This window comes from Crocodylus porosus, unplaced genomic scaffold (assembly GCF_001723895.1).
Source record: "Crocodylus porosus isolate Cpor-Errol unplaced genomic scaffold, CroPor_comp1, whole genome shotgun sequence".
NCBI lineage: Eukaryota > Metazoa > Chordata > Crocodylia > Crocodylidae > Crocodylus > Crocodylus porosus.
In genome coordinates this window covers 849012-866771 of record NW_017728953.1, presented here as the reverse complement: position 1 = coordinate 866771, position 17760 = coordinate 849012, and the positions used below count along the sequence as shown (strand labels likewise).

The following is a 17760-nucleotide window of genomic DNA, read 5'->3' as shown; positions in this document are numbered from 1 at the left end:
GGGTCTTCAAGCGAAGGCTAGATGTGTATCTAGCTGGAGTAATGTAGGCCCAGCACTCTTTCCTGCTTATGCAGGGGGTCGGACTTGATGATCTATTGAGGTCCCTTCCGACCCTAGCATCTATGAATCTATGAATAATGGCTCATTAAGAATCGGCCATCGGCACTGGCCCAAAGTCTTTATTGGTACACCCCTAAAATTGAGTTGTGGGGTGGGGTGAATGGAAATGAAATCGTTGGTCAGACTGTTGCTAAAGTGGCTCTCAGGCCTCCACAAACCTTCATCAAGATTAAAGCCATTTCCAGTTCTCTGCCTAGAATTGTAATGATAACCTGGTTGTATCCTGCTGTGTGTCCATTCTCACGTTTCAGTTTGGCATCTAAAAACTGTGTAAAATCTTCCTTTTCCTTCCTACTACATCACGGATCGTCACACCTCTCTCTACCTTCCATGCTGCTACTGGGCATTTTGCATCCTTTATATACTTCCCAGTCCTTCATGATTCATATTTGATATGCCCACCCTTCCATGTACCTGTTGAGGGCTTCTGCCTGGAGTGCCATCTCCTTGATGCTAAACGTTCACCTTCCCTTTTCCTTCAAGCCCCCCTTACAATGTTTGAGTCCATTGGATTTATTCCCCAGATCCTGTTCCATCAGTGGATAGAGAGAAAGCACAGATTACCACCATTTATGCACTTCCTTACACAGGGTATGGAGGTCCCACACCAGACTTAATCAGCCGCATTGAGCGAGGGGAGGTGGAGCTCTGGGTCTGTGATGATGAGGACCATGGAGAAAGCATGTGGACTGAGGGCCTGTCCCCAGGTGAGTTCCAGGCATTTCTGCTCCCCCAGTCCCATTCCTCGCCATGAGCCACTCGGACCTGGAGCCCTGCAGACCTGCGCCGAGGTCCTGCCCCAAGGCACCGACCTCTCACAGTTTACCCAGATCTGTGTTGTCCTGGGAGATGTACGTTCACGCACTCTGCAGTTCAGTTATGTGGGCATGGGCAACTGTTCCCTTCCTCACTTCAGTCCTAGATCAGAGGGCTGTTTCCATCCTGTGCTAGCACATATGCCACACACATGACTCTGACTAGAGACAGCGCAGACTTAGCTGTTGCATCTCTGAATTCTCCCTACTCAGATGGGGCTTGGATTTGAGACCAGAACTACTGGGAATCTGGGTATGACATTGAGTACCCAAGCAGCAAGGCTTTGCCTTGCCATGAGACCCATCTCAGAACAGAGGAGTCAAAATGTTTTCTCTTTTTGCCACCTAGCAGGTACCAGGGAACAGAGCAGAGCTGAGCAGCAGCCTCCTAAGGAAGGGCCTGCAAACCTGGAGCTGCTTCCAGCTAGAAGCCAGCCCCTCGTGCAATGCGGAGAGAGAACAGACAAATCCCAGCAGAGTCCTGTGTGCAGGGAAGGATCCAAGGCACAGGGAAATGTGAGCCAGCAGGACAGCATGCACAGAGGGGAGCCAGCGTATCAAGGTGGTGAGAGCTTCACAGTGCATGGAGGGACCCACAGGATTGAGACAGCCCATCCCAGCGCTGAGGGCAGAAAGAGCCTCTGGTATAAGCACAGCCTCATTGAGCACCAGAGAATACACTTGGGGGAGCGCCCCCACCTCTGCCCTGAGTGTGGAAAGAGCTTCACCCGCCTGAACGGCCTCCATGTCCACCGGCGCCTGCACACTGGGGAGCAGCTATACCAGTGCCCTGAGTGTGGGAAGCGCTTCACCCGCTCAGATCACCTCCGAGTCCACCAGCGGGTCCACACTGGGGAGAAGCCATATCAATGTATCATATGCAGGAAGGCCTTCAGGCACAGTTCCACACTCTCCCATCACCAACATGTCCACACTGGGGAAAAGCCGCATCAGTGTGCCAGGTGTGGGAAGTGCTTTGCCCGCCTGGACCTCCTCCAAGACCACCAGCGCCTCCACACTGGGGAGAAGCCATACCAGTGCTCTGCCTGTGGGAAGAGCTTCAGGCACAACTCTTCTCTCGCCCAGCACCAGCATGTCCATACTGGGGAGAAACCATACCGCTGTGTTGAGTGTGGGAAGGGATTTGTCCACGCATCCAAGCTTCGAGTGCACCAACTTGTCCACACCGGAGAGAAACCACACCACTGTGCCCAGTGTGGGAAGAGCTTTGCCTTCCCATCCAAGCTCCGCGATCACCAGCTCATCCACACTGGAGAGAAACCTTACCACTGTGTCCAGTGTGGAAAGAGCTTTGCCTTCCCGTCCAAGCTCCGTGACCACCAGCGCGTGCACACCAGGGAAAGGCCTTCCCGCTGCGCCCAGTGCAGGAAGAGCTTTGCTGGGCAGCATCATCTCCATGCCCACTGGTGTGACCCCTGTGGGGCCAAGTCATCCCTGTGCACCAGTGGGAAGAACTTGCCATGCACATCCAGGCTCCAAGCCCACCAGTGCCTCCATGCCAAGGGGATGCCATGCCCCTGTGCTGATGGTGGGAGGACCTTTCCCCACCCATCCATGCTCCGTGTCCACCAGCACACGGGGAGAAAGCTGCACCACTGCCCAGAATGCGGGAAGAGCTTTAATTACCCATCCAAGCTCCGTGTTCACCTTCGTGTCCACACTGGTGAAAAGCCGCACCACTGCGCTGACTGTGGGAAGAGTTTCAGGCAGAGCTCTATTCTCATCAGGCACCAGCGAACCCACAGACCAGCCCCTCGCCATTGACACTGGTCCATTTCTGCTAGCTCGCATCTCCCCGCTTCTCCCCACAGCCTGTGACCTCAAGGGGGGTGGGGGAAGGTCTGGCTGCACCTGGCCTGAAATGCCCCCACAACCCCTTCTCCAGGCACAGCCGTGGGGATGGGGATGGGAATGTTCTCTCAGTGGTGTCTTAAACGGGTTGTCGCGGAGTAACATGCTGCAGCAGGGATGGAGGAGACAGGTGAGCCCGGGGCTGCGCCGCAGGGGCCCTGGCTTCTCCTAGGTCAATGGCTCTGTTGGCAACATCCGGGGACACTGGAGGTTTGGAAGAGAGGATGAACCAATGAGACTTGGATGACCCTGCCACTTGGATGGTCCAGCCAGCCGTACTGCTAATTGCACTCCTAGTAATGCTGAATGAAATGTTTCCTACTGTTGTATCATAGTTTCTAGGGTTGGAAGGGACCTGGGTAGATCATCAAGTCCGACCCCCTGCCATGGCAGGAAAGATTACTGGGGTCAAATGACCCCAGGAAGGTGTGCATCTAACCTCCTTAAAGACCCCCAGGGTAGGGGCCAGCACCACTTCTCTTGGAAGTTGGTTCCAGATCCCAGCTGCCCTGACAGTGAAGTCGCACCTCCTGATGTCTAGTCTGAATCTCCCCTCTGCCAGCTTGTGACCATTATTCCTGGTCACTCCTGGCGGTGCTCGGGAACAGGGACTCCCCCAGTGCCTGCTGATCCCCTCTGACTAGTTTGTAACAGGCCACTAGATCCCCCTCAGCCTTCTCTTGTGGAGGCTGAACAGGTTCAGGTCCTGTAGCCTCTCCTCATAGGGCCTGCCCTGCTGCCTTCAGGGGCATGGCCACGCGAAGGGGTGGGGGCCGTTCCAGCCAGGATTGAAGATGACCCCACAACGCCGCGGTGGGGGCCATCCTGTCCAGGGACATTTCCTGCACCTTCCCGTGCACTGGGACCTGGGGACGAGGCAGAGGCGTCGCAGCGACCAGGGCCTGGGAGAGCTGTGGGAGGGAGCGTGCCAGACACGGGGACGGCGCCTGGAGCTTCTCCTCCACTTGCCCCAGATGAAACCCCGCAGGCAGCCACCGCCTCGGTGCAGGTCTCCAGCGCCCGCCCCCAGGGCAGGACGGCCAGGACCTGCTCCAGCACCGCCAGCACCTGCTGTGGCATTGGGGCGCTGGATCTCACCTCACTGCTGCGAGCATCATGGGTGCTTTTGGGTCCTGCTGAGCACTGGGAGCTCTAGGCAGATGCTGGCCCAGGGGCACCGGCCTGGGATGAAGGTCGCTGCTTGGCACCGGTGTGCTGGCGGCAGTGCCTGGCTGGAGGCCAGATGCTGCTGGTCTTGACTGCACACCCTCCCTGTCCTCCTGCCCCAGCATCCCCCTCCTCCCGTGCTGCCTCCCCCTGCACTCTGCCCTCTTCCCAGCTCACCAGTGGGCAGGGGCCATGCTTCCCATGCAGGGAGCTACATACAGGGTTTGACATCATGTTGGCATCACTGCCTCCCAGAGTGGGGTGGAGGGTGGCGGCACTGCAGAGTGGGCAGCCACTGCCCGAAGGAGCAGAGAGGGGCACCAGCAGGGCTTGGGGCACGGGCTGGGCACAAGTTTCTCTCATGCCTGGGAGGCGAGTGGGGCCAGGCGAGGGGTGGACAGATAACGCAGCCATATAGCTGTGGGACCAGAGGGGGTAAAGGGGGGGTGGGGATGTGGAGCCAGGCAGGGAGCTGTGGCCTGTGCTGGCTGTGGGGAAGGGGGGCTCGGGTTGTGGGGGAGTGTGGAGGAGACGGGCTGGAGGGGCCCTACAGGGCTGCGAGCCAGGCAGGGTCCTGCTGCAACAGGGCAGTGCACAGGGCAGTGCGAGGGGGTGTTGTGCAGCTGGGTTGGAAGGCACGTGGGGCTGGTGGTGCCCTTGCAGTGGGACTTCGCTGTGGGGGCCCCACGGGAGCTGTTCGCCAAGGCGGCCCACTCCCCACACCCTGTGCCTGGGCTGTGTGGGAGCGTGGAGAAGAGAAACTGGGTCGTGGGCCTGTTTCTCCCTTCGCAGGATAGTGAAGTGTGTTGTCTCCTTCCCTGCAGACCGGCACCAGACCCTGTGCGTTAGTGGCGGGAGCGCGAGTCTCCCTTGGCAGAGACTACGGCTGTTGGGCTGGGAACATGGTGTCTGTGTGGCTGGGGGAGGCACTTACTGAGTTTTGGGGAGTTGTTCCAGGGATGGCAGGAGCTGTGCCAGCTGCTCCAGCTGTGCCCATGTGGCACAACCCAAAGTGGTGTGTGGGAACATGGTGTCACACCACATTAGCTGTGCCCAGGCCCCGGCCCAGCAGAGCCCAGATAACTGATGAGTCCTGGCCCTCTTCCCCCTGCACGCCTTCCCCACCAGCAGGGAGAACTTTACCTGAGCTTCAACTCATTAGGGGCTGGGCCCTGGTCTGTGAATGACCGCAGGGTCAGAGCTGCACACAGACAGCCTCACCGGGCAGAAGCCTGGCCAGGAGCTCAGTGCCCTCTGCCTTGGAGCGTGCACCGGGCACTGGGGAGGGGTGGAGCTGCTGCTGCTGCATGGGCACGTTCATGGACCTTTGCCCCAAGCTCACTCCCCTGCTTCAGCACCAGACATCGGGCTTTGATGCCCCGTGTCCATGGAGATGGGTCATAATGGTAACCTGGAAACTGGCAAATCCTGACAGCATTCGGTGCTCGGCCAACCAATTTGGTGCAGAGAACGCACGGGCATCGCTTGCCATGCACAAAGTGGGGGAGGCAATTCTGCAGCAGCTGGGGCCTCCAATGCTTTGGCCCGGGGATCCAGGTGTGACTGCTGGCTTCAAACAGCTGGAGTTCCTGAACTGTGTGCAGGCCACTGATGGGACCCACATCCCCATTCTGTCCTGCCCTCGCCATGCCTCAGATTACATCAGCAGGAAAGGTTTCTCCATCATTCTTCAGGCTGTCGTGGCCCAACAGTGCTGGTTCACCCATATAAATGTTGGGTGGGCAGGATGAGTGTTTAGAAACTCTGGGTTCCCCTGGTGCGCCCACCATGGAGCTGGCTGACCTGTCCATTCTCCCTGACCATCAGGAATCCAACCTGCCTGCTTCTTCCATGGCTCATGAAACCCTACGCTGGAAGACTGGACCCCTGGAAGAACTTCAACTATCGACTAAGCGTCTGCCACATGGAGGTCGAGCATGTCTCTGGGTGACTGAAGGCATGCTGGAGGGCCCTAGGGGTCCACCTTGAGATCCAGCTGCAAAATGTTCCCACCTTTGTGGCTGCAGCTTGCATCTGGCATGATGTGTGTGAGTTAAGCGGGGAAGCTTTTCTAGCCACCAGGGTGCTGATGCCTCCAGGCAGCCTCTTAAACCAAATGCACATGGTGGCTCTGGTGAAGGGGGACCCCCAGTCAAGCATCATGGGCAGTCCTACCATGAGGCCACTCTTATCAGGGAGGCCTTGGAGGAGGGTGTTGCTTCGCAGGAGGGGCAGGAGGGCCAGTGGAACTAAGCACTGAAACGTTCACTCTCAGTAAATGCCCTTCATTCAGTGGTGCAGTGTATGTTCCCTGAGTGATTCAGGGGGGTCAGGGAGTGGGGCTTCTGGGGATCTGTAGTTGGGAGGAGGGGAACGAGGCTTTGGGGGCTGGCCTGCTCTGGAAAGGGCAGAAGGCATGGGGCAGTGGCCACTGCGCTCACTGAAGCATTCCTATCTGGGGCTGGTGGGGAGGGCTGTCTTTCCACACACCCCATGAAAGATTTGTGAATTGTTGGCATTGTGCTTGCAGTTCACACCCCAAAGCAACCACCACACAATGCACTATGGGAGGAGGGAGGATGTATCTGCTGGGAAAGAAGTCAGGCTAACAGTGAGGCCCTTCAGTGCAAGGGCACTTCAGTGCAAAAGGCACACAACTGTCCACTCATTTCCTCCCCCTCCCTCAACCTACCTAGCTGCACGTGCAGGCTGGAGGGAAGTGTGCAGGGAACTTGCGAGGAACATTTGGGACCTTGAGCTGGAGAAGACATGTGGGCTGGAAGTGCACAAGGAGCTCAGTGCAGACGTAAAAAAAGTGCAAATTTTATTTGTTCCCCCAAAAAGTGCAAACTTTATTTGTTCCCAATAAACACAAAGTCACGCACGTGCAAGCTGCAAACTATGGTGCAACCTGCCAAATAAAACCATGGCATATAGCCAGGGGGCTGGCTACCCCCTCCCCTGCTACTTGGGAGAACTGTGGCACGCTGGCTGCAGCTCCCCTGAGCCTAATCAGAGCCTGAGCTGCACCTGCGTGGCAGAGTTTTCTGACTGCGCTGCTGGGGAACTGAGTCAGGTCATCAAAGCTTAGCAGCTATCTTTTGATGGTGCTTCCTGGGGTGCAAGCACCTGGGATGCCAGTGGTGTTCCCTGCCCACCCAGGGAAGGCAAGCGCTGCTCCTTTGCACATGCCAGACCCATGCTTCCTGCTTGCCATCCTGTCACCTGGAGGGGTGGTAGTATCACAGATGTAATGTAGGGAGGCATGCACCCAGCATGCCTGTGGAGCATCCCTATAGTTCCAGCAACCACTTGGGACAATTGCCAGCCAGGGACGGAAGGCAGAAATGGGAGGACATGGCAAGACCCCATGGTAGCTCAGCTCAGCTGGAGGCTAGGACCAATGCCTGTGGTCAGAGAGAGGGTGACAGGCCAGCCTTGCTGTCCGGGTGCAGTAGTATTCCTCCATGGCAGAAGCTATCCTCTCTATAGCCACGACTGTGGCAGCAGCCACCATGACCACTGCATTCGCTGCCTAAGCCACAGCCGTGGCCTTGGCAGTAGCTGCCTTCTCTACAGTTGTGGCTGTTCTATTGGGGGCAATGGCCACATCAACCAGAATGGACTCCACGCATCTACGGCATCACACGACCAGGATGTTACCTGCTCCTCCCCAGCCTCAGAAGACTGCTGAAGAGCCTGTAGAGTGGATGCGGTCTCTTCCTGCCTGACCCCATAGGAAGAAAGCTAACGCTCAGCGCTCTCTGCTCGGCGTGCAGATGAGTCTCCAGTGTCATCAAGAAGTTGATTGTGGTACTCTCTCTGTCACCTTCGGCTATGGGATATCCTCTGAGCTAAAGTGTCCGCTTGAGGCCACGTGGCACCATCTGCACTGCTAGATGCAGAGGCCTCTCTCATCTGTAGGATTTCCTGGGGATTGAGACAAGAAGAAGAAAGAAGCAATGGCACGGAGACAGTTTCCAAAGGTCTGGCTCAACCCTATGTGCTGGCCACGTGTATTCAGCCCTTCAATCAATCCCCCACAAATGTGACAGGTGCCCCGACATCAGTACGTTCACATCAGGATTTCAAAACACTACAAGAGTTAAGACAGTATGAGGGGTAAATTGTGCTTGTCTTGCTCTGCCCAGGCACGTTCATGGGAACAGCAAGACCAGAGTGCAACTCCACCACGGTAAGTCCCCTCCTGGCTACCAACTCTACCTATGCTGCTCCAGGGGGTCTGAAGGCTGGCCTGCTAGGTCACAGGACACTGGCCGGTCTGGGACATGGGGCCAGAGATGCAGGGTTAGTAGAAACAAGTCTGAGACTGGATTAGCTTTTTCCATCACGAGGCTGCTGGGGAATAGAGCTGCAGCTTCTCTCTTCGCCACAGCCCAACTAGCAGAAGCATGTTTCTGACTACTGTCAAGCCCATCCCGAACCCCTTGCAGCCCCAGGGAACAGGGAAGACCGGTGCCCAGCCCTAGACATCCCCAAGACCTGGCCAGGTTTGGCAGAGGCCTGGGCTCTGAGTGAGTAGCCGCCTCAGTCAAATTCAGTAATCAGCACTAAGGGCAAAGGGCAGGGACGGTGGGGGAGGTTCATGGTTGCACAAGCTTGGGGGCCAGAGCAGTGCACAGTAGGATTCACAAGCAGCGCACAGTGTGAAGGGGATGTTTGGCCAGGTAGGGGGATGACCCATGAATGAAATAATTTACCCTTGAACAGGCTTGGCTGGCAGTCCATATAATGCACGGGCATGCTACTGATTGCCACCACTCATGCACTGGGCACATCACAATGCCTTTGTCCTCCTGGTTAAGTGCTGCAGTGGGGGTCAATCAATCAGCATGGCCTGTAATCCCACTTCCTAGCTAGCCCCAGCATGCAAAGGTGAACACCCACAAGTTAGGAGGCCAAGACACCCCAAGATGAGAAACCATCCCAAAGCCCCAAGCCCACCCCCAAGATCCTGTCCGTCACCCTCCAATGCCCCCAAACACCACACCAGGCCAAAACCACGTATCCTCTCCCTCACCCAAGTCCTGACTTACCAAAGAGGTTTCCTCCAGGGCACTCGATTTCTGGGACCTCTGACTTGCAACCATCCTGTCCTGGGGCCACCTCCCAAGTCTCCTGTGTTCCAGGTTCAGTGATGGGGCTCAGGATCAGGGCCACGGAGGACACCAGGTCCTCACAACTTCGTTGGTGGGCAGAAGATGGCTGATGGGAGGAGGCTGCCTCACCGCTGTCCCCCTCTTGCTGGTCACAGGAGGAAGGGCCCAAGGCTGTGCACTGGACTCTATGGCGAGGAGCCACAATGTGATCCCTCTCAAGGATGTCTGCAATCTCTTTGTGGAAGGGGATCGTGTTCTTGGCTGCCCCAGGCACTCTACTGGCATCCCTGCCCCTCACATAGAGGGATTTCAGGGACTTTATCTTGGTCCTAACCTGGAGCCAGTCCCGCTGATGCCCTCGTGACACCATCTGTGCCGCAATCCTCTCACAAATGGCCTGATTCTGCCGGTTTCCTTTAGTTCCCTTCGCTGCAGTTGCAATGGCTCTCCTCATCTCTCCCCATATAGCGATCAGGTCCAGCACCTCATCACGGCTCCAATTAGGTGCCCGCTTGACAGAGTCCAGGGTGGGCATCTTTTGGCTCATGCTGGCTAAGTGAGCTGGAGGTTGATGGAGGAAAGTTTAAGTTCATAAGCTGGCTAGCTGCTTTGTGCTCTACAGGCTGTTTGCATGGGGTTGTACCTTGTTGGGAGGGAAGGCCACACCCCAGGGAGCTGGCTTGGTTTCAGAACTGCTCCCTGGGCAAGAGAGTTCAGGGGATAAAAAGTTGGTCCACACAGATGTAAGGGGGTGGAGAGGCATTACTGTATCTCAGCATACTGGAGGACTTCAACTTGGATGGATCATCTCTAGGGAGCGGCCACAGTTTAATGGAACAGGAGCCGAGTAGCGCTGATCAGACATAATCCTGCACTAGCGTCATCTAATTGAGCCTCATAATGAGTGTTTAAAACATCTGAAGGTGTTAATAAGAGAAAAATACAGGGGCTAAGAGCTCCAGGAGCTACCTAAAATGACTGGGTAGCAAAGCCCTTACAAAGATAAGCCATTCTGTCAGCCCTCATCCTCAAGGACACCTTTTGGGATGGGAGAATGTGCAGTTAATGAACCAGGCTTGAAATTTACTCTCTCTTCTGGAAGAAGCAGAGCTCTGCTTCCTACCTGCTTGCACTGACGGGCCAGTTCCAGGGAATGAGCCCACAGAGCTGTCCTCTGCCAAGGAGATCCAGGCATCAGAGAAATCTGCACCATGACAAAGACCCTAAGGTTAAACTGCACATGGACTCTAGGTCTCAGGGCTTGTGGCACTGAAGGCCTCAGACATGTAGCAGAAAGAGGGAGATTCCTGTGCAGACCAGGAGGAATTAATATCCCCCAGAGCAGAGCACAGCATCCCACTTGCATCTGGGACCCAGGTAATGGGTGGAAAATCCTCAGTCACTGTATAGTGTAATCCCAATGGGCTCCCTGAGCTCCAGACCACCAAGACCATTGCTAAGGGATAATACAATGTAACTGAGTCATGGTATCACCTCTTACGCTGCATACTGAAGGCCCACTTTCCAATCCATGGGTCCCCAAGGATACCAGATTTGTACTAAATATTGAGATGTGAAGTGAGGTGAGGCTTTGGCCCTACCACTGCATTACTTCCCTGGGATTAGAGACGACCCCCTGTAAAGAGATCACCTGTAAAGAAGGTTGTGGCAGCCCTAGCAGGAACCTCCAAGTTCATTTTTCCCTCCAGTTAACCACAGATATCACCCTGTCCTCATCTGCCTCATCCTGATTGAAATTTAGCCCAACAATACACGCTCCACATTGTGCAATGAACTGATTAAATGTACAGTTTCCTTGAGATGACCCACATGTAGTTATCACATGATAACAAGCTCAAACTATAAAGTTACACCTTGAAAAGGTGTTCTAACTTTCTGCCTGACTGCAAATATGGGAATGGGGATGGCCCAGGAATGAATGAAAACATTTGCCCCTGAACAGGCCTGGCTTGCAGGCCATGGAAAGCACGGGCATGCTACTGATTGCCACCACTCATGCACTGGGCACATCACAATGCCTTTGTCCTCCTGGTTAAGTGCTGCAGTGGGGGTCAATCGATCAGCATGGCCTGTAATCCCAGTTCCTAGCTATTCCAGCGTGCAAAGGTGAACACCCAGAAGCTGGGACCCCAAGACACCCCAAGATAAACCCCATCCCAAAGCCCCAAGCCCACCACCAAGATCCTATCCATAACCCTCCAAGGTCCCCAAACACCATACCAGGCCAACACCTGAGACCCTCTACCCAACCTAAACCACAGCTTACCAGAGAGGTTTCCTGCAGGGTGCTCAATTTCTGGGACCTCTGACTTGCAACCATCCTGTCCTGGGGCCACCTCCTGGGTTTCCTGCGTTCTAGGTTCAGCGATGGGGCTCAGGATCAGGGCCACGGAGGACACCAGATCCTCAGACCTTTCCTGGAGGGCAGCAGGAAACTGCTGGGAGGAGGCTGCCTCACCGCTGTCCCCCTCTTGCTGGTCACAGCAGGAAGGGCCCAAGGCTGTGCACCGGACTGTATGGCAAGGAGCCACAGTGCGACCCCTCTCAAGGATGTCTGCAAGCTCTTTGTGGAAGGGGATCGTGTTCTTGGCTGCCCCAGGCACTCTATTGGCATCTCTGCCCTTCACATAGAGGGATTTCAGGGACTTCATCTTGGTCCTGACCTGGAGCCAGTCCCGCTGATGCCCTCGTGACACCATCTGTGCTGCAATCCTCTCACAAATCGCCTGTTTCTGACGGTTTCCTTTAGATCCCTTGCCTGCAGTTGCACTGGTTCTCCTCATCTCTCCCCATATTGCGATCAGGTCCAGCACCTCAACATGGCTCCAATTAGGTGCCCGTCTGACAGAGTCCAGGGGGGTCATCTTTTGACTTATGCTGCCTGAGTGAGCTGGAGGTCGAAGAAGGAGACGTTTAAGCAAGCTTGTTTAAGCTTGTATGTGCTCTGCGGGCTGTTTGCCCGGGGTTCCTTCCCTTAGGGGTAGGAAGGTCACAGCCCTGTGGGGTGGGCAGAGGGAGTTGGTTTGGTTTCAGTACTACCCACTGGGCAGTAGATTTCAGGGCGTGGGATTTTTGTCCACACAGAAGAGGAGAGTGGGAGAAGGGCCACTTTGTCCTGGGAAACTGGACTCAGACTTGGGTGAATCACCCGTGGGAAGTGCCCACAGCTTAATGGAACAGGAGCTGGGTAGAGCAGAACAGAGATAATCCTACCCTGGAGCGGCCTAAGCTTGAGCCACATAATGAGTGCTTACAGCCACTTGAAGGTGTTAGTGTGCGGACAATCCAGGAGCTAAAAGCTCCAGGGGCCACCCAAAATTACCATGTAACAAGGCCCTTACAGAGATAAGCCATTCTGCCAGCCCTCATCCCTCAAGGACGCCTTTTGGGATGGGAGAATGCGCAGCTAATGAACCAGGCTTGAAATCTGCTCTATCTTCTGAAAGAAACAGAGCTCTGCTTCCTACCTGCTTGCAGTGAAGGGCCAGATCCAGGGAATGAGCCCACAGAGCTGTCCTCTGCCAACGAGTCCCAGGCATCAGAGAAGTCTGCATCATGACAAAGATCTTGGAGTTAAACTGCACTCTAAGTCTCAGGGCTTGTGGCACTGAAGGCCCCAGAGATGCAGAAGAGAGAAGGAGATTCCGGTGCAAACCAGGGTTTATATCCCCCACAGTAGAGCATCCCACTTGCATCAGGGACCCAGGTAATGGGTGGAAAAGCCCCAGTCTCTCTAGAGTCCAATCCAATGGGCTCCCAGATCCCCTGACCACCAAAGCAAGTGCTAAGGAATAAAACCATGCCCCTGAAGGGGGTATCAGCAATCCCATTCCTGACTGAAGGTGCATGTTCCAGTCCACGGTTCCCAAGGACACCAGATATGTACTGAATATTAAGATATGAGGTAAGGCTTTGGTCCTACTACTGCATGATTTTCCTGGGGATGGAGATAACCCCCTGTAAAGAGTTAGTCCTAGCACAGGGGTGCGCAAAATGCGGACCGCCAGGTCATTCTATCTGGCCTGCGGGGCTCCTAAAAAATTTAGAAAATTAATATTTATCTGCCCCTGGCTGCCTGTCATGTGGCACTCAAAGGCTTGCCAAAACTCAGCAAGCAGCCCTCCGCCCAAAATAATTGCCCGTCCCTGCCCCAGCAGGAACCTCCAAACCCATTTTTTCCTCCAGTTAGCCATGATATCGTCCTGCCCTAACCTGCCCTATCCTGATCCAAATGTAGGCCACCATTACATGTTACAGGCATTATGCAATGAGCTGGTTTACTGTGCATATAGCTTGAGAGCAGCTACAGATATAAAGTAATTATTACCTGATAGGATCCTCCACCCATTTATTAAGCTACTCTTTGAAACTCTGTTAATTTATAGCTGACTGCGAAGATGGGGGCGGGCCTGGCTCACGAATGAAATCTTCTACCCTTGAGCAGGCCTGGCCAGAAGGACATAGAGCGAATGGGCATGCCACTGATTGACAAATCATGGATTGGGGACATCAGAATGCCTTCACGCTCCTGGCTAAATGCCGGCGTAAGGAACAATCAACCAGCATCGCCTGTAATCCCAGCTCCTAGCTAGCCCAGTGTGTAAAGGTGCCCACCCCCAGGCTAGGGCCCCCAAAAAACCCATCCCAGAGCCACCCCCAAGCTGCCATCCAGCACCCTCCAAAGCTACAACATAGCACACCAGGCCAACACCAGCCATCCTCTCTCCCATCCAAACCCCAACTTACCAAAGAGGTTTCCTGCAGGGTGCTCACTTTCTGGGACCTCTGACTTGCAACCATCCTGTCCTGGGGCCACCTCCTGAGTCTCCTGCATTCCAGGTTCAGCAACGGGGCTCAGGATCAGGGCCACAGAGGACACCAGGTCCCCACAACCTTCTTGGGGGGCAGCAGGCAGCTGCTGGGAGGAGGCTGCTTCACCACTGTCCCCCTCTTGCTGGTCGCAGCAGATGGGGCCCAAGGCTGTGCACTGGACTGTATGGCAAGGAGCCACAATATGATCCTCCTCAAGGATGTCTGCAAGCTCTTTGTGGAAGGGGATTGCATTCTTTGTTGCCCCAGGCACCCTCTTGGCATCCTTGCCCCTCATGTAGAGGGATTTCAGGGACTTTATCTTGGTCCTGACCTGAAGCCAGTCCCGCTGATGTCCCCATGCCACCATCTGCGCCGCAATCCTCTCACAAACAGCCTGTTTCTGCCGGTTTCCTTTAGTTCCCTTCGCTGCAGTTGCAATGGTTCTCCTCATCTCTCCCCATATCGCGATCAGGTCCAGCACCTCACCATGGCTCCAATTGGGTGCCCGCTTGATGGGGTCCAAAAAGGGCATCCTTTGGTTCATGCTGCCTAAGTAATCTGGAGGTCAATGGAGGAAACATCTAAGCTCACTAGCTGCCTCACTGGTATGTGCTCTGCAGGGTGTTTGCACGGGGTTGCATCCGTGAGTGGTGGGAAGGTCACAACCCTAGGGGCAGGACAGGAGTTGACTTGGTGCCAGATCTGCCCCATGGGCAGTAGAATGCGGGGGGTGGAATGTTTGTCCACGCACGAGGGTTGGAAGAGGGGCACTGCACCTTGGGATACTGGAGGACTAATACTTAAGAGGATCATATCTAGGGAGTGACCACACCTTAATGGAACAGGAGCTGGGTTGTGTAGAACAGAGATAATCTTACCCTGGAGTGGCCTAACTTTGGGCCAGGTTATGAGTGCCTACAACCACTTGAAGGTGTTAAGGTGTAGACAATCCAAGAACTAAGAGCTCCAGGAGCAACCCAAAATTACCATGCAAGAAGGCCCTTACAGTGAAAAGCCATTCAATGTCAGCCCTCATCCCTCAGGGACACCTTTTGGGATGGGAGACTGTGCAGCTAATGAGCCAAGCTTGAAATGCGCTCTCCCTTCTGGCAGAAGCACAGCTCTGTTTCCTACCTGCTTGTACTGAAGGGTCCGGTCCAGGGAATGAGCCCACAGAGCTGTCGTCTGCCAGTGAGTTCCAGGCATCAGAAAAATCTGCAACATGACAAAGACCTTGGGGTTAAACTGCACATGGACTCTAGATCTCAGGGCTTGTGACACTGGAAGCCCAAGAGATGCAGCAAAAAGAAGAAGATTCTGCTGCAGACCAGGAGGGGTTCACATCCTCCAGAGCAAAGCAGAGCATCCCACCTGTGCCTGGCAACCAGGTAATGGGAAGGAAAGCCCCAGCCTCTGCATAGTCAATTCCCCACAGGCCTCCAGAGCCCCTGACAACCAACACAATTGCTAAAGGTAATACAATGCCATGAAGCGGTGCTATCATGTCTCACATTGATGACTGAGGGTAGACATTCCAGTCCTTGGTTCCCCAGTGTTACCAGATTTGTACTGAGTATTGAAATGTCAGGTGAGTCTTTGGCCTTACCATGGCATGACCTCCCAGGGGTGGGGTGGAGCTGCCCCCCCACCCATACAGATCCCACCTTCAAAGGGGGCTGTGGTAGCCTCCAAAACCATTTTTCAATCCAGTTAACCCAAGGTATTGCTCAAGCCTCAGTTGCCCTACGCTGAGGGAAACTCAGGCCACTACTACACGTTAGTGGTATCATGCAAATAACGGGTTAACGGAGCATTTACCTTGAGAGCAGGTACACTTGGAAAGCACTTATAACACAATACAAGGTTCCAACCATCTTTAAAACTGCACTTCAAAAACTGTTCTAACTTTCTAGCCCGTTGCAAGGCTGGGAATCGGGATGGCCCGTGAATTTACCCTTGAAAAGGCCTGGGTGGCTGGCCATGGAATGCATGCACGTGCTACTGATCGACACCACTCATGCACTGGGCACATTACAATGTCTTTATCCTCCTGGCTAAGTGCTGGGGTAGGGAGGCCATCCATCAACGTGGCCTCTAACTCCAGCCCCTAGCTAGCCCAGTTTGCAGAGGTGCCCACCCCTAAGTTCGGGCCCCACAACACTGCACGCTAAGACCCCATCTCAAAGCTCTAAGCCTAGCCACAAGCCCCCATCCATCATCCTCCAAAGCCGCCAAACACACCAGGCAAACACCAGCCACCTTTTACCCCATCTAAACCCCGACTTACCAGAGAGGTTTCCTGCAGGGTGCTCACTTTCTGGGACCTCTGACTTGCAACCATCCTGTCCTGGGGCCACCTCCTGGGTCACCTGCGTTCCAGGTTCAGCAATGGGGCTCAGGATCAGGGCCACAGAGGACACCAGGTCCTCACAATTTTCTTGGGGGGCAGCAGGCAGGTGCTGAGAGGAGGCTGCCTCACTGCTCTCCCCCTCTTGCTGGTCCAAGGCTGTGCGCTGGACTGTACAGCGAGGAGTCACAGCGTGATCCCTCTCAAGGATGTCTGCAAGCTCCTTGTGGAAGGGGATCATGTTCTTGGCTGCCCCAGGCACCCTCTTGGCATCCCTGCCCCTCACATAGAGGGATTTCAGGGACTTTATCTTGGTCCTGACCTGGAGCCAGTCCCGCTGATGCCCTTGTGCCACCATCTGTGCCGCAATCATCTCACAAACAGCCTGTTTCTGCCGGTTTCCTTTAGTTCTTTTTCCTGCAGCTGCAATGGTCCTCCTCATCTCTCCCCATATTGTGATCAGGTCCAGCACCTCACCATGGCTCCAATTAGGTGCCCGTCTGACAGAATCCAGGGGGATCATCTTTTGACTTATGCTGCCTGAGTGAGCTGGAGGTCAAAGGAGGAAATGTTTAAGCTTTCTGGTTTGTATGTGCTCTGCAGGCTGTTTGCCTGGGGTTCCTTCCCTTAGGGGTAGGAAGGTCACAACCCTGCCAGCTGTGGGGTGGGGAGGGAATAGGCTTAGTTTCAAAAGTGCCCCCTGGGCAGTAGAATGAAAGGACAGGGTAATCATGTCAACACAGAGTTGACAAGTTTGTCCACACGCAGGTTTTTCCACACAGAAGGGGGGGTGGGGGGAGGTGGGAAGTGCCCACAGCTTAATGGAACAGGAGCTGGGTAGTGCAGAACAGAGATAATCCTACCCTGGAGTGGCCTAAGTTTGAGCCACATGATAAGTGCTTATAGCCACTTGAAGGTGATAGTATATGGACAATTCAGGGGCTAAGAGCTCCAGGGGCCACCCACAATTGCTGTGTAACAACAGCCCAACAGAGATAAGCCATTCTGCCAGCCCTCATCCCTCAAGAACATCTTTTGGGAGAATGTGCAGCTAATGAGCTCTCTCTTCTGCAAGAGAGCTCAGCTTCCTACCTGCTTGCACTGAAGGGCCAGATCCAGGGAACGAGCCCACAGAGCTGTCCTCTGCAAAGGAGTTGTAGATTTCTCTGATGCCTGAAACATGACAAAGACCTTGGGGTTAAACTGCACGTAGACTCTAGGTCCCAGAGCTTGTCACGCTGAAGGCCGAAGAGATGCAGCAAAAAGAGGGAGATTCTGGTGCAAACCAGAAAGGGTTTATATCATGAAGAGCAAAGCAGAGCAGAGCATCCCTCCTGCCCCTGGGAGCCAGATAATGGGTGGAAAAGCCACAGTCCCTCCGGAGTCCAATCCCCACTGGCTCCCAGACTTCCTGATCACCAAGACAACTGCTAATGGATTACACCATGTCTTTGAGTGTAGTATCACATCTTACATTGCTGACTGA

At 54.7% G+C, this 17760-nt stretch overlaps 1 protein-coding gene and 2 long non-coding RNA genes across 5 annotated transcripts in view; 1 reads left to right on the top strand and 2 right to left on the bottom strand.

The window, feature by feature from the left end:
• The window catches only part of LOC109324418 (zinc finger protein 883-like), a 4896-nt gene extending 1764 nt beyond the window's left edge, over positions 1–3132 (top strand). Inside the window, exons 3-4 of one of the 3 annotated variants that reach the window (XM_019556415.1) lie at positions 711–827; positions 1288–3132. In XM_019556415.1, the coding sequence (XP_019411960.1) occupies positions 711–827; positions 1288–2720 (1550 nt within the window). In that variant the 3' untranslated portion in view covers positions 2721–3132. Of the gene's footprint in view, positions 1–710; positions 828–1036; positions 1189–1284 lie in introns of those variants that run through there. The other 2 variants (XM_019556414.1, XM_019556416.1) reach the window with 2 other exon arrangements.
• Positions 3133–6812: 3680 nt separating this feature from the next.
• On the bottom strand, positions 6813–9106 carry LOC109324432. Its single transcript, XR_002104931.1, has 2 exons — positions 9032–9106; positions 6813–7904 (listed from the first exon to the last, which is right to left on the bottom strand). It is a non-coding gene; the product is annotated as an uncharacterized LOC109324432 (long non-coding RNA).
• A 4856-nt stretch (positions 9107–13962) lies between these two features.
• On the bottom strand, positions 13963–16422 carry LOC109324430. The gene is made up of 3 exons (XR_002104929.1): positions 16215–16422; positions 15062–15142; positions 13963–14508 (listed from the first exon to the last, which is right to left on the bottom strand). It is a non-coding gene; the product is annotated as an uncharacterized LOC109324430 (long non-coding RNA).
• Between the last annotated feature and the right edge of the window lie 1338 nt (positions 16423–17760).